Source organism: Quercus lobata, chromosome 7, assembly GCF_001633185.2.
Source record: "Quercus lobata isolate SW786 chromosome 7, ValleyOak3.0 Primary Assembly, whole genome shotgun sequence".
Lineage (NCBI taxonomy): Eukaryota > Viridiplantae > Streptophyta > Magnoliopsida > Fagales > Fagaceae > Quercus > Quercus lobata.
This window is the reverse complement of record NC_044910.1, coordinates 21,732,172-21,746,200: the sequence shown is the minus strand read 5'-3', so window position 1 is coordinate 21,746,200 and position 14,029 is coordinate 21,732,172. Positions and strand designations below refer to the sequence as shown.

Here is a 14,029-nt window from a genome sequence, read left to right as displayed (position 1 = left end):
GGTTGCAGTGGTGAATGGGCGATGATGGGTTTAATTTTGGATCTCCATTTTATGGTTTTTTATTGTGTTGCTGATTGGATTTGATTTTGGGTTTAAGTTGATTTGGGTTTGGGTTAATGGGTTTTAGCTGACGTTGGGTTTGATTTGTGTTTTCTGGTTGATGGGTCGATCGGGTTTTGTGATAAGATGATCAAATTTTGTAATGAGTTGTGACTTGTGATGTTGGTGGGTTGCAATGGTGGCTAGGTTTATGTGAAAGACATAGTGAAGCAAAGAATAGACGGTGAGGGAGAGAGATGAAATGAGAAATTAATAAAATATTCAGATACAAAGCTACAATAGTCATGTATATTTGCACGGTTACTACTGCAAATGAACTAATGTGAGGAGTTTTTGAACAAAAATGTGTAAATGTCATGCATTTTTCTATTATACACTCATTTATGTGAATGCTCTTACTATATATGTTTTATGAAAAAAAAAAAAAAAAAAAAAGCCTTCAAAAACATCAAACATGAACAACATTTTACTTTCTAAAATAACTAAAATACCTCTGAAATTTCTGAAACAACTAATACCTTAATACCTTTAAAAGGTCCAAAATAATTAAAATGCTCTTAGAACCTCCAAAATAATCAAAATAGCTTAGAAATTTCCGAAATAACTAGTTGAGAATTGTTGAGACTAGATATGAGATGTGAGCATTGAGAGGAGAAATCCATGTTTTATATTGTACACGCTCTTTCACTTAGGTTAGACTTCTTTTTTGTTGAGATGTGTTTCAATTTTTAGTTTATTTTACACGTGCATATTAAACCAAGCTTGCTCTTTCTCTTAGGTTAGACTTCCTCTTGTGTTCGATCTTCAGTTTATTTTCACCTGGATGTTAAATAAAACCTAATCCTTTTAGGTTTTTTATTTTTGTTTTTTTAATGGATCCTACCATTGAAAAGTTTAATTACCACTCAAAGCTTTATAATTATTCTATCTCAAAAAAAAAAAAAAAAAAAAAAAAAAAAAAAAAAAAAAAACTTTATATTTATTATATACGTACGTATAACTAGCAGATGTCCAATGATGCACAATACATTTTGAAATATTTATAAGAAATTATCTAATGTTCGGTGTACAATATTTATTGTTTTATAATAATTAGAAAATATACTCAATTATATTACATATAGTAAGAAAGAGAGAAAATGAAAATTGTTAAGAATATGAACTTTTTCCTTGAGTGAATTGATTTTCTCCATATTTAATTTTTTCCACTAACTTTTTTTTTTTTTTTTTTTTGAGATAACCGCCTTGGGGGCCAAAACTTTATTAATAGAAGTAGTAAAACCAAACAATTACAATACATAACGAGAAACTAGAGGAGCTATGTCAGCAGGTGTGGCATCAAACTAGACCTGCAGCTCAACACCAAACTTAGAACGTCTGGCTAAATAGTGGGCAACAGTATTACCTGATCTTTCAACATGACAGAAAAAACTGGAATGAAAATCTCTAGCTAAAACAAGATTATCATCAATCACATGACCATACTCGGGGTGACTAAAATCCTCATTCCAAATTGCTTTGAGAAGTACCACAGCATCACCCTCAATAATACAATCCAGGGCCGCAATCTCTTAAGTGCATGAATTTTTTTTTTTTTCATTCTTGATTGCGCATTATTACATTTGTTTTTGTCTTTTGTTGTACTTTGTTTAAATTGTTGTAAACGTAATTAAATATGCACAAAAATGTCATAATTCAAATAAATTATTTCTCATATAAATCTTAAAAAATTAATGTTAAAATTTCATTTTACACAAATAATAAATGCACCACTTATAAATAATTAATATAGGAAAATAGATGCATTTCTCTTATTAATACTCTTTGTAATTACATGGCACAAATTTAGACTGTAACAGTTTACACACACACATACATTGAAAAGAGTTAGGAAATTTAAATTGTTGATATTAGTGAACTCACAAATATTTAATTATTTGACTAGTTTAAATGCACTTATTTTATATATAAATATATATATATATATATATATATATATTTTTAATACAAAATAGAAATTCTACTCTAACCTAATCTAAGGGCATGTGTGTGAAGCTCCCTCCTAGAGACTTGAACCCTAGCCCTTACCCCCCACACCCCACAAGCACTTATACTTGTGGAGTGACTATCGCACTAAGGGTATGCGGGGGTTATTTTTATATTCTTGATTGCACGTGTTATTAAATTTGCTTCTATTACAACTACTACTACTACTATTATTATTTGAATAATAAATATTCCAAATAAAAATATTTTTTATACTTTTTTAATATAAATAATTAGTGCACACTTATAGATAGTTAAGATATGTGGCTACCTATCAAAAATAAAGGTAATATGTGCATCTTCTTCATTGGCACATGTCAATGAACAATTGCTTTGACATACATGCAAATTTTGTTCAATGGAAGCCTAAAAGAAGAGAATCTCAAGTAATGTTAGTGTAGGGATAAGGGCCCAAAATCATATAATGGGCCTTGGGCCTTGGCCAAGAACGTCAATTAATCCGAGGGCGAATAAACGGTAGTAAGAATGTTAAGTTTAGAGTCTCCTAAGTAACATGCAAATGAAAAGGTTGGGAAAGGTGATCCAAGAAGGAATATCTCTTCGGATAAGCCAAGCACAGATCGAATGCATATCCTATCACTCAAAGTGACCTTCCAGGAAACTCCTTTGCTAGGGGCGTGCATTACGAACATACTAGAAGAATGGGAGCTAGAAAATATCTAAGATAAAGTTGTTGTCACCGCATTAAATGCACTGTAGCTAACTTTCTGGCCACATTTATGTGGAGAAGACCCCTGAACAGTATTGCATTGGCTATCCCAACTCATAGAGCGCCAAAAAGGATGTCCGATAGGACAAGCACTCAAGTAATGGTTTAGATGATCAACAAGTGTAGAATCAAGATCATCAAAATGGAACTATATAATGTAAAAGACCCTCCATAAAGAAGGGATAAAAAATTTGTAAAAAAGAGCACTGTAACAGCTTAAACAAGATCTGTAATCTTTTTCAATCAATATAAACTGGAACAGACCTCCTCGGATTGGGCCGAAGACAAATTTACTTAGAGAGCTTCATTCCATTTTTTATCTTTGGAAATCCATCATAACTGTTAAGTCATTCATTAGAGCCTAATTCTCCAACCCACTCTCTACAAATTCATTGTACTGGGCCTATTGGGCTTAGATCCAATCACACTTTGGGCCAAGGATCAAATCTAGTCCTTACAGTTAGTTACAACAAAATTTACTACAAAAAGACTACAAACTCTTGTGGCAAGAATAAGCAACATAATAAATTAATATTTAAATTACTTTTTTTTTAATTGGTGGCACACCAATTTGTAAAGTTTATGTAGTAATTAAATTTTGTAGTGTTACATTATATAAATATACATATATAATTTTCCTAATGGCCCCCTAGATTTAAAAAAATAAAAATAAAATTTTATTGATATATTTAGGTTGGTCCCTTGGAAATAATAATTCTAGATCCCCCACTTCCCCCCAAATATAGTAAGCTAACTTTAAGGAAAAGAATGTGCGGACTCATTTTTAACGGTCTTTATTTGTCTTTTTATTTTTATTTTTTCCTGCATTAAGTTGGGGTGATGAATTGTACCTAGGAAATTACCATTGGTATTTTTTTTGGATAAACCTTTTTTTGTTAATTTTTTTATGTAGGAACCTTACCTTTTTTGGTTTTCACTTATTTGTACATCGTTAGAAGTATTTTGAAGAGTATAGGAAAGTAGATATCAAAGAATCATCTTACCTTTTTTGGTTTTCACTTATTTGTACATCGTTAGAAGTATTTTGAAGAGTATAGGAAAGTAGATATCAAAGAATCATATTCCAATATATATATTATAAAAAATTGTTATTGGGAGGGAATTTTTGAAAAGTAGGGCTTGGGGCTGTGGAGGAAGGACGCATGATGGATGTGTACTTTATGTGTACTAACGCTCTGTTTGTTTCAGTAATGATGTTTTTTAGAAAATGAGTCATTTTTTAAAAAGCATTTTCTATAAAACTATATCATTTTATTATGTTTGGTAGTAACCTTAAATGAGTTGAAAAACAATCTCCTAACTTCTCTTATTTAGCTTACTATGAAATAGTTATTTAAAAAAAAAAATATAGTGAAAAACAATCTCTAAAAATAAACCATACTTTTTATGTTGACTAAAGATAGTTTTCTTTTAACTCATTTATTCTAATACTACCAAATATTGAAAAATACGAAAAATTATCTTTATATAATGTTTTCCATCAAAACAAAGCATAAGCCCATTCCTTGGTAATTACGGGGGCATGAGGTGTATAAGGTACATTTTTCCACTCAAGAACTATTGCTCACAATTGGAGAACCAGTCTGGTTCCTAGTTTCAACGGTTAATCATCAATTTTTTGACCATCGCAATGGGTCGCATTGGAGGCAGTAGACCCAAGTTAAGGCCTTGGGGACATAAGGTGTACAAAGTACATATTTACACTCAAGAACTGCCGCTCAGAACTAGAGAACTAATCTGCTTCCTGGTTTCATTGATTGATTATTTTTTAAACAATGAGACCAATATAGAGACGGTTAATGATTGGACCAATAATTCTCATTAGATTTTTAAAAAAGAGTATGTTGTAACTTAGAATATGATGCAACCAAACAACTTTACTAGTATTACTTGTAAAGACATGTCGTTAGGTTATATAAGCAAATAAATTCACTTTTATTGTATACCAATCACAATATGATATAATCAACTATAATAAGTCCTGCTTGTGAATATGATTATGATTTGTTCATAACTTGATGGAAAGAGAGTTAGGATTTGAAGTAAGGGTAATGTTTATTATACACACCCTGTTACACCTATTCTTACACACACACTTGAAATGCATTGAAATCATGACTTGAAGTCATAATTTCCAAGTTAGAAATTGTGACTTCAAGTCACAATTTCAGTGCATTTCAAGTGTGTAAAAGGGTGTGTGCTAGTATTTTTCCTTGGAAGTAAACACCAAATCCGGGGATAGTAGTGACAAATCATCCTCCTCACCATTCATTGGCATAAAACCATGATGATGTGTAATGCTAGCCGTTAAAACATGTTGGCAATGTACCAAAATGCCACTGCTACATGCTCCTACACAGCAGCACATGAAAACAAACAATTTTCTAGATTCACGATGTAGAGGGTTCGGCTCCATCATTGAGAGCACAGCAAACAGTGGCCTTATGATGTCCCTGATACGTCTTGATATCTTCACCAGTTGACATGGACCAAAGTCTTGCCGTCGTATCAGAGGAAGCTACATGGATAAGGGATAGAGGTGCCAAATTAAAATGCATCATAATTGAAGTTGTAATAATGAATAAAATTCAGGACGAGCAGTTTTTCATATGATTCTAGCAAATGTAGAAGTTAGAAATAATAATTATAAGCCAAATAACTTGAACCCCAAGGGAGCACAATTGGTCGGAGATCATGCCTAGAAAAGTGGAGGTCACTAATTTGAATCTCCCTTTCCTCTTGGGGCCAAAAACTCAAATCCAAAAAGATAAAACACTCGAATGAAGATCTGTTAGATAAGAGTTTAACTTAAACCCTCAAGTGGCAGATACAAATCCTATACCCAGATTCTTTAAAAGATTTCTAGAGTCTATCAATGGTCTAACACTCAAACTTAAGAGTTTTTAATACTAGTACCTGTTATAAGAAAGGCACCATCTACTGAGAACACACAGTCCCATACCCAACGTTGATGACCTGGGAAGCACATGGAAAAGTAAAATCAATATCACCAGGCTCAATAGTAACTATTAGGGTCTATTTGTGACATCAAAACAAATAAAAATAATAATCACAATATAAATTTGGCATCACGAATACCTATTAGAGTTTTCTCCAATGTGAAGCCATCAACATTCCATATCTTGACAGTGTGGTCAGAAGATGCAGTTGCCAGATATCTGGAAAATGTAAAGGCAGCCGAAATTAGCTAACATCTCATCGCACCAAGAACACTAGGCAGGAATAAAGACTATGAATATATAAAAATATATATGATGCTAAAAGAAAAGAAAAACGAAGACACAATACAAGGAGTTGAACCTGTGTGGCTCACAGAACTCGGGCGAAAGAAGGCATTTGAGAATATATCCCTTGTGTGCTTGCAGCTTATGAAGTGGCTCAAAGTTTGTCATAGTCTGCAAGAAAATCCATTGTATGTAGCATAAGTCAAATACAATTTTGGGTAACATATACAACTCAACTCAACAAAGCCTTATCATTGGCTTGTCAAGTGCATGAAGGTGCTACCTGGGTCCCTCGCAACAAGCGCCAAACATAACATGTCCCATGATTATTTGCTGCAACTACCAAGCTCCCATCCCACATTACAGTTAGAGATCGTACGGCCGTATCAACCTCTGGCACCTAGATAGAGACCATAGAATAATGATATACATACCTCTTTTATGAGAGAAAGAGAGAGAGAGAGAGATGGAATGCCAAATGCTTAAGCCACACAGCAATAAACATCATCTTTAGGGGAAGTTTCTGATGAGAATTTGTTTTTGACTTGTCTAAACAAACTCCCATTGATTGGAGGGGGGCCATTTTGTTATGTTAGGGTTTAGGATACCAGTATAATGCAAAATTGCTTGCCCACAGCACAGATTACAGTTTTGTGCCTGTGGTTATGCATTTTGGAGTCAGTCGCTGTGCATTTTAGTCAGTTTTCTGTCTCCATATATTTTCAGCTGCTCTCTTAACAAAGCAATTCTGATGTTTGTGGGGGGGGGGGGGGGGGGGGTGGCGGGGGGGGGGGGGGAGTAGGGGGAGTCATCAAAGAGGTAGAACTCCTTTTCGTTTTGAAAATATGTGGTTGAGGGTTGAGAATTTTGCTGATAAAGTGAAGGCTTGGTGGGCATCTTATTTGTTCCAAGGAACTCTTAGTTTTATACTAGCTAAGAAGTTGGCAGCTTTGAAGTTGGATCTAAAAAAGTGGAACAAATCGAAGTTTGGCAATGTCACTTTTAAGAAACAGAAACTCTAGAACAAATTGAATGATTTGGATATTAGAGAGGAGACTCATCCTTTAACAGTTGAGGAAAAGTTAGAACAAGTTAATCTCCGTACCAATATTGAAAAGCTCACTCTTTTAGAAGAGATTAGTTGGAGCTAGAAGTCTAGGGTACTACACTTGAGGGATGGGGATGCCAACACCAGATTTTTTCACAAAATGGCTAATTCCAATAGAAGAGATAACGGTATTGAGAGCCTTATGGTTGATGGCAGCTTGTCTTCCAATCAAGGTATGATTGCTGATTGTATTACCCAATTCTTCATGAATTTATACTCTAAGCAGCAAGTTGATCAACCATTTCTAGAAGTCTGGGTATTTCCAATGATATCCAGTGATAATGCAGACTGGCTAGATAGACTCTTTGAGGAGGCAGAAATTTTTGATGTCATACAGAATTTTAATGATGATATATCGCCTAGACCAAATGGGCTTCCAATGGCTTTCTTCCAAGCGAGCTAGGAGATTCTCAAACCTGATCTTATGGCTGTGTTTCATCGTTTTTTTGCTAAATATCAGTTTGAGAAAAGTTTGAATGCAACATTCATCACTCTCATCCCTAAAAAAACATGCAGCAATTGAAGTCAAGGATTTTCTCCCCATTAGTCTTGTTGGGGAGTTTATAAAATCGTTGCTAAGGTCTTAGCCACCAAACTTCACACGATCGTGGAAGATATGATTTCAACTTCATAGAATGCTTTTGTGAGGAACAAACAGATTCTTGACCCTGTACTTATTGCTAATGAATGCCTTGACAGTAGATTGAAAACTGGTTTACCAGGGCTACTTTGCAAACTAGATGTTGAGAAGGCTTTTGATCATGTTAACTGGGGATTTCTTATGCAGTTACTAGAACAAAGTGGGTTCTTTGCTAAATGGAGGCTGTAGATTTTCTTTTGTATATCTATAGTTCGCTTCTCTATTCTGATTAATGGCTCTCCTTGTGGGTTTTTTGAGAGTTCCAAGGAATTGAGACAAGGTGACCCATTGTCTCCTTTGCTGCTTGTCTTGCTTATGGAAGCCCTTGGAAGAATGTTGGATAAAGCTATCCATGATGATCACATGTCAGGCTTTGGTGTGGGTAATTTAGAGGGAAGATCCTTGGCAGTGTCTCATCTTCACTTTGCGGACGACACTCTAATTTTTTGTTGAGCTAATCTAGATCAGATTTTGTTTCTCCGCACGATCCTTATTTGGTTTGAGGTGGTCTTTGGTCTAAATATAAATTTGGGCAAGTCAAAGTTGGTTCTTGTTGGTGTGGTGCATAATTTTGACTTACTGTTGAATGTCCTTGGCTGTAAACAAGCTACTCTTCCAATGAAATATTTAGGTCTTCCTTTGGGAGCTAAATTCAAGGATAAGACAATATGGAACCAAATTCTGGAGAAGATAGAACATAGATTAGAGGGATGGAAAAGTTTGTACTTATCTAAGGGAGGTAGAGTCACTTTAATTAAAAGCACTCATCTAATTTACCCACTTATTTTCAATCTTTATTTCCTGTACCTGTTGCTATGGCGAACCAAATTGAGAAACTTCAGCGGAATTTCTTATGGGGTGGCATCAATGACGAACCAAAATTTCATTTGGTTGAATGGGCTACTATTTGTACTCCCATTTCTTCAGGTAGCTTGGGGATAAGGAAGGTAAGACTTTTTAATAAAGCTTTGCTTGGGAAGTGGCTATGGAGATTTGGGATGCAGAAGGCTGCCCTTTGGAGGCAAGTGATAGAGGTGAAATATGGCTATAGATGGGGTGGCTGGTGTACTAGGTCTGTTAATGGTTCATATGGTGTTGGATTGTGGAAATACATTAGTCGGCCTTCTTTTCCTCGCCACATTCTATATGATATTGGGAATGGGTCTAGGGTGAAGTTTTGGCAAGACCGTTGGTGTGGTGAGTCATCTCTTGCAGTCAGCTATCCTGAATTGTTTAGATTTTGCCGAGATAAGAAGGCTAGTGTGGCTGAGCTTATGAAGTTTGCTAATGGAGTCCTCTTTTGGGATGTAAGTTTCTTTAGGGGTGTGCATGCTTGGGAATTAGAGGCACTGTCGGGTTTCATGGATACCATATATGGTGTTTCAATGAAAGAGTGAAAGCATTTGGTGAGGATAAGATGTGTTGGAAACCTGATAGAGAGAAGGGTTTCATGGCTAAGGATTACTACTGTCTTTTAGTGGGCTCCAATGACTACTGTTTTCCTTGGAAAAGTATTTGGAAACAAAAGATTCCTTCTCGAGTATTTTTCTTTGTTTGGATTGCTACTTTAGGGAAATGCTTAACGATTGACAATTTACAAAAAAGGAAGGTTTGGATATTGGATTGGTGCTACATGTGCAAGTGTAATTGTGAATCAGTTGATCATCTTTTTCTTCATTGTCCGGTTGATATGGATCTGTGGTCTATGGTGTTTGGTTTGTTTGGAGTAAGTTGGGTTATGCCGCAATTTGTAGTGGGGCTTCTAGCATGTTGGCAAGGCAGATTTGGTCATCATCAAAATGGGTATATATGGTTGATTGTTCCCCATTGCTTATTGTGGCGTCTTTGGAGGGAGAGAAATAGTAGATGTTTTGAAGATAATGAGAGATCCATACCAAACCTGAAGTTATTTTTCTTTAGAACTCTAATGGATTGGTTGGCTGCTTTGCAAAACCAATCATTTTTTTCTTTTCTTGATTTCCTAGATTCTTGTAATTTTTGTTCTTGAATTGTTTAACCCGTTGTACACTCCCTGTGTACTAGGGTGTTCGTTTTTTGATATCAATAAACTTATTACTTATCAAAAACAAAGCAATATATGGTCAGGTCGTATTACACCTAGCTGAGAAAACTAGACAAGGCATTGTCTTTTCCTAGGCAGAGTATCTGGCAGGTGAAAGCAAAGCTTCAAGTCGCATTTTTCACTTGGATGGCATTATTGGGAAAAGTTCAGACAGTTGACAATCAAAGGAAGTGAAGTATAATTATAGATTTATAGTAGATTGGTGTTGTATGTGCAAAACTAATGGTGATACTGAATCATTTACAACTCCATTGCTGCATAGCAAGAGATCTTTGGTCTTTTGTTCTCTCTTTTTGGTGTCATATGGGCTATGCCTTACTCTAGTAGATTTGTTAAACTTGTTGGAGAGGTTGGTTGGGGAAACACAAAAATGCTATGATTTGGAATGCTGTGCTATTGGATCTTATGTTGTGTATTTTCCTAGAACAAAATTCTCAAACATTTGGAGGACGAGAAATTGTAGTTCAAGACAAAAAGGTTCTGTTTCGTAGAAACACTATATGAGTTGTTAAACTTAAGATGTTAGGGGTTTCATTTATATATCTGGTGACTAGAGCGGTCTGCCCTTTCTGCACACCGATGATAGTAAAACTGCCAAAAGATAATATGACATTCCTAAATCTGCAAATCCTGATTCCTGAACAAAGGTCAAATGTACTAAAAAACAAGACAACAAAGCATACCAGTTCACAGCTACATGAATTTGCTGTTAAATCCCACACACGAATATTCCCATTCTGGTCCCCAGATATAAGTTCAGTCTGCAAGACTACATACACGTTAGACATACACCCAAAAGCACCAGTACGAGCATAGTTAGGGATACATCAACACAATGCATATATGATAATAAATATTATAGTTACTATTACCACTACCACTAGCATAGCTAGTTAATTATTTTATGAGTAAAAATAATAATTAATCATTGAATCATTTTTAATTATTGCATTAGTCATTATGTAAAAAATTCCTCATACTTGCTTGCACGTATTTTCCAATATCTCTCTTTAAAGTGGACATACCCAACAAAAGCACTATGGAATACAATTCAATTTTTGAAGAGTGACAATCAGAGGACAAAGAGATACAGAGAGACCAAGCAATTGAAACAAGGGATTTTGATGATCAATCTTTTTTCTAGATAACTAGGTTAAATTCCCAATTCAAATGCCAAAGCATTGAGCACTACAAGCAATGCCATAAAACATTGCTTAACGCACTCCTCTGGAGATACTACAGGGCTATTTGGAGAACCAGAAAAATGTGCCAGCTGGTTCAGAATCATATTTGGACAGTCTAACCAAGCAGAGGCCATGAGCTACTTTCTCTATTTTCCATACTTTCTACTGTGGTAAATTATTATTAAAAACTGCATTTCCAATCTGGAGAACCCCCTAAAACTATAATAAGTCAAATCAGAATTTTATTTTATTTTATTTTTTTTTTTTTGGGATAAGTAATGAAAACTTTTATTAAAATAAAACAGACCAAGTACACTGGGGGTGTACTCAGTGAGAAGTAAAATCAGAAATTTAAGCCATTTACATAAGATGTTACAAAGATTCATAGTTGAAATGAACTTGCCAACCAAGGTACCTTAAGAGAAAAACTAAGAGATCTGAAAGAGCAACTCCACCCACTACTTATTATAAGAATCCATGCTTCATTACTTTTACCTATGTAGTTATTTTGAACCTAACAGCATTTTTATCTAAAGATAATATTCAAGGCTGAACCTGGTTTGGGTGCAGCACAACAGTGTTGACAGCTGCTCGGCTTTCATATTCCCGTTGACAACCTGGAGCTCTGCAATTAATCTAAATAAGAATAAATCTAAATAATATTATCAATAAGAGCATAGTATAGTAATTAAAGAATAATATATCCACCATATATTTTGGGAAATTTTAATTAACCTCAAATCCCAAATTTTTACTGTGCCATCCTCAGAACCTGAATACATCCAGTTTCCATCACATTGAAACCCCACTGCCATCACATTGTTAGTATGTGAATCATAGCTCATCACCTGCCATGCCGTCAAAGACGAGTTCACATCAGACTATGGAAGAATATATGTAAAAGGCTATTTAAAAATGTACAAAAACTATATTGTTTTTTCTTTGACAAGTAAAAGTAAGATCAATTATGGGAGCAACATACTGGTTGAGGGCTGTTTGAGTTAACATCAAACAATCGAATGTGTGGATTACCAGCTGCAGCCAGGTAGTGCTTATCTGGGGTTATCTCAAGCCGATTAACATGCTGTGCACATCAAACATGGCAAATCAGACTAAAGTCACCCAACATGAAAATTTTTGAAGTATCAAGCATCACAAAATTTACAATATATGGAAAGAAAAAAAAAATGATGGCAAAGAAACTGTAGGTAAGGAGTACAATTAAGTTTCATTTTTTTTTGGGGGGGGAGAACTGTGACAGAAAAAGTGCTCCACTCAAGACTGATATGCAAAATTCATATACACATCATCTGTTCTTTCAGCAACCAAATAGAGAGAAATGGAAGTATTTCCTAACTATTGTTTGTCATGTTGTATAAAAATTACATATATAACATACACTACATACACAGCTTCGGCCAATCCAAAATAGCAAAATACGAAGAAAAAAAAAACAATACATAGTTGAATAATTGATAGAATAGATTATGCATCTGCAATGCCCCATGACACTTATGAAGAAAGAAATAATAATAATAATATCAACCAATTGTTTTGATTTATCTTCGAATCAAAGCATCATAACCTAAGAGCATATCAAGGAATTTAAAGCTAATGTTTTTAAGGTCCACTTATCAAATTAACGGCTTTAACCATCAATTTCAGTCCAACCTGAACTAAACACGGGCTTTAGTAGTATCAGTCCAACATAAATTGGATAATCAAATCATTGACATTCCCTAATCTCTTCCACAATCTAAAATTCATTATACTAATATGAATCTCACACGAATTGTCTGGAAAGCCTTAAAACATGTGATTAGTGAATGAAAATGAAAGTGGGTTGTTCTCTATTTCTCAATTCAGTTGTATGTGAACTGAACTTCACTAAGATCAATTAAAAAAAAAAAGAACAAACCGAATCCTGGTAATTGATAGTACGGTAGCAGCGACCACTTTTGGCCTCCCAAAACCGAATGGAGTGATCATAGCTGGCAGTTGCAAGTATCACTGACGGTTGGCTCATTTCCTAGTAAACTTCAAAAACCGAATCAACAAAAACGTAAATCATAGGATTTTGGAGTGGATGAAAACAAAAATAATATAATATAATATAATATATTTACCGATTGCTGTAATAAAACCTGTGGAATTAGAATTAGGGTTGTGAGGGGTTTTGGTGAGCTGCTGCTCTGCCTCTGCTCAGACTTTGAGAAATGGCCATTTTTTATTTTTGTTTTTGTTTTTGTTTATAGGTCTCTCTGCCTCTCCGTCTCAGGAAAGTAATCGCACACAACACAGCCCCCTTGGATTCGACACTGTGCAACGGGCATATGTTATTATTATTATTTTCTGAGTCAAGCTCGCTGCCAATTTTTTATTACACAAGTTATGGTTAATTTATCAACTTTTGGAATAATACTTTACTTTTCTTTTTTCTTTTTTTTTTGGAATAACAAGGAGGTGTTTGATACCACAACTTAATCAATAGTTTTCAATTTTTAAATAATATTAGAAGTAATTTCATACATTTTTTCACCCACAAGTATTTTCAAAAAATACAAACAACATTATATTGGTATACTTGCATATTAATATTTATATTGTACATCAACATCATCTTATTCTTTTTAATTTATTTGCATATTTTTTAAAAAATATATTAATTATTAATCTAAAGGTTGAACCAATACCCAAACGATTGAACTAGTAAATCATCATATTAATCTCTTAACAATTCAATGCTCAGTTCAGTTTTGATAACTATCAATTAAAAATAAAAAAAATAAAAAAAACCTATATTGAAACACAATCTTTTCATGATTACATTGATATATTAGCAAAGATAGCGATAAAATTAGACGTACAAGTTTGAGATCATAGTTGAGTTTACTACATGTGTTAGTATATGT

The 14,029-nt window shown here is 34.4% G+C and overlaps 1 protein-coding gene across 3 annotated transcripts; it reads right to left on the bottom strand.

Annotated features, from left to right (window-relative positions):
* Positions 1–4,763: 4,763 nt before the first annotated feature.
* Positions 4,764–13,454, bottom strand: LOC115953541 (target of rapamycin complex subunit LST8-1). Of its 3 annotated transcripts, none has more exons than XM_031071259.1 (11): positions 13,244–13,454; positions 13,036–13,154; positions 12,100–12,201; positions 11,853–11,965; positions 11,673–11,742; positions 10,617–10,694; positions 6,386–6,502; positions 6,179–6,273; positions 5,957–6,036; positions 5,774–5,833; positions 4,764–5,375 (listed from the first exon to the last, which is right to left on the bottom strand). In XM_031071259.1, the coding sequence occupies exons 2-11, from the start codon at positions 13,141–13,143 to the stop codon at positions 5,248–5,250; spliced, it is 951 nt and encodes a 316-aa protein (XP_030927119.1). In that variant the 5' UTR covers positions 13,144–13,154; positions 13,244–13,454; the 3' UTR covers positions 4,764–5,247. The 3 variants fall into 3 exon arrangements, with proteins under 3 accessions (XP_030927119.1, XP_030927121.1, XP_030927120.1); XM_031071261.1 differs by having other exon boundaries at positions 4,820–5,375; positions 13,036–13,146; XM_031071260.1 differs by having other exon boundaries at positions 4,820–5,375; positions 13,262–13,454.
* Between the last annotated feature and the right edge of the window lie 575 nt (positions 13,455–14,029).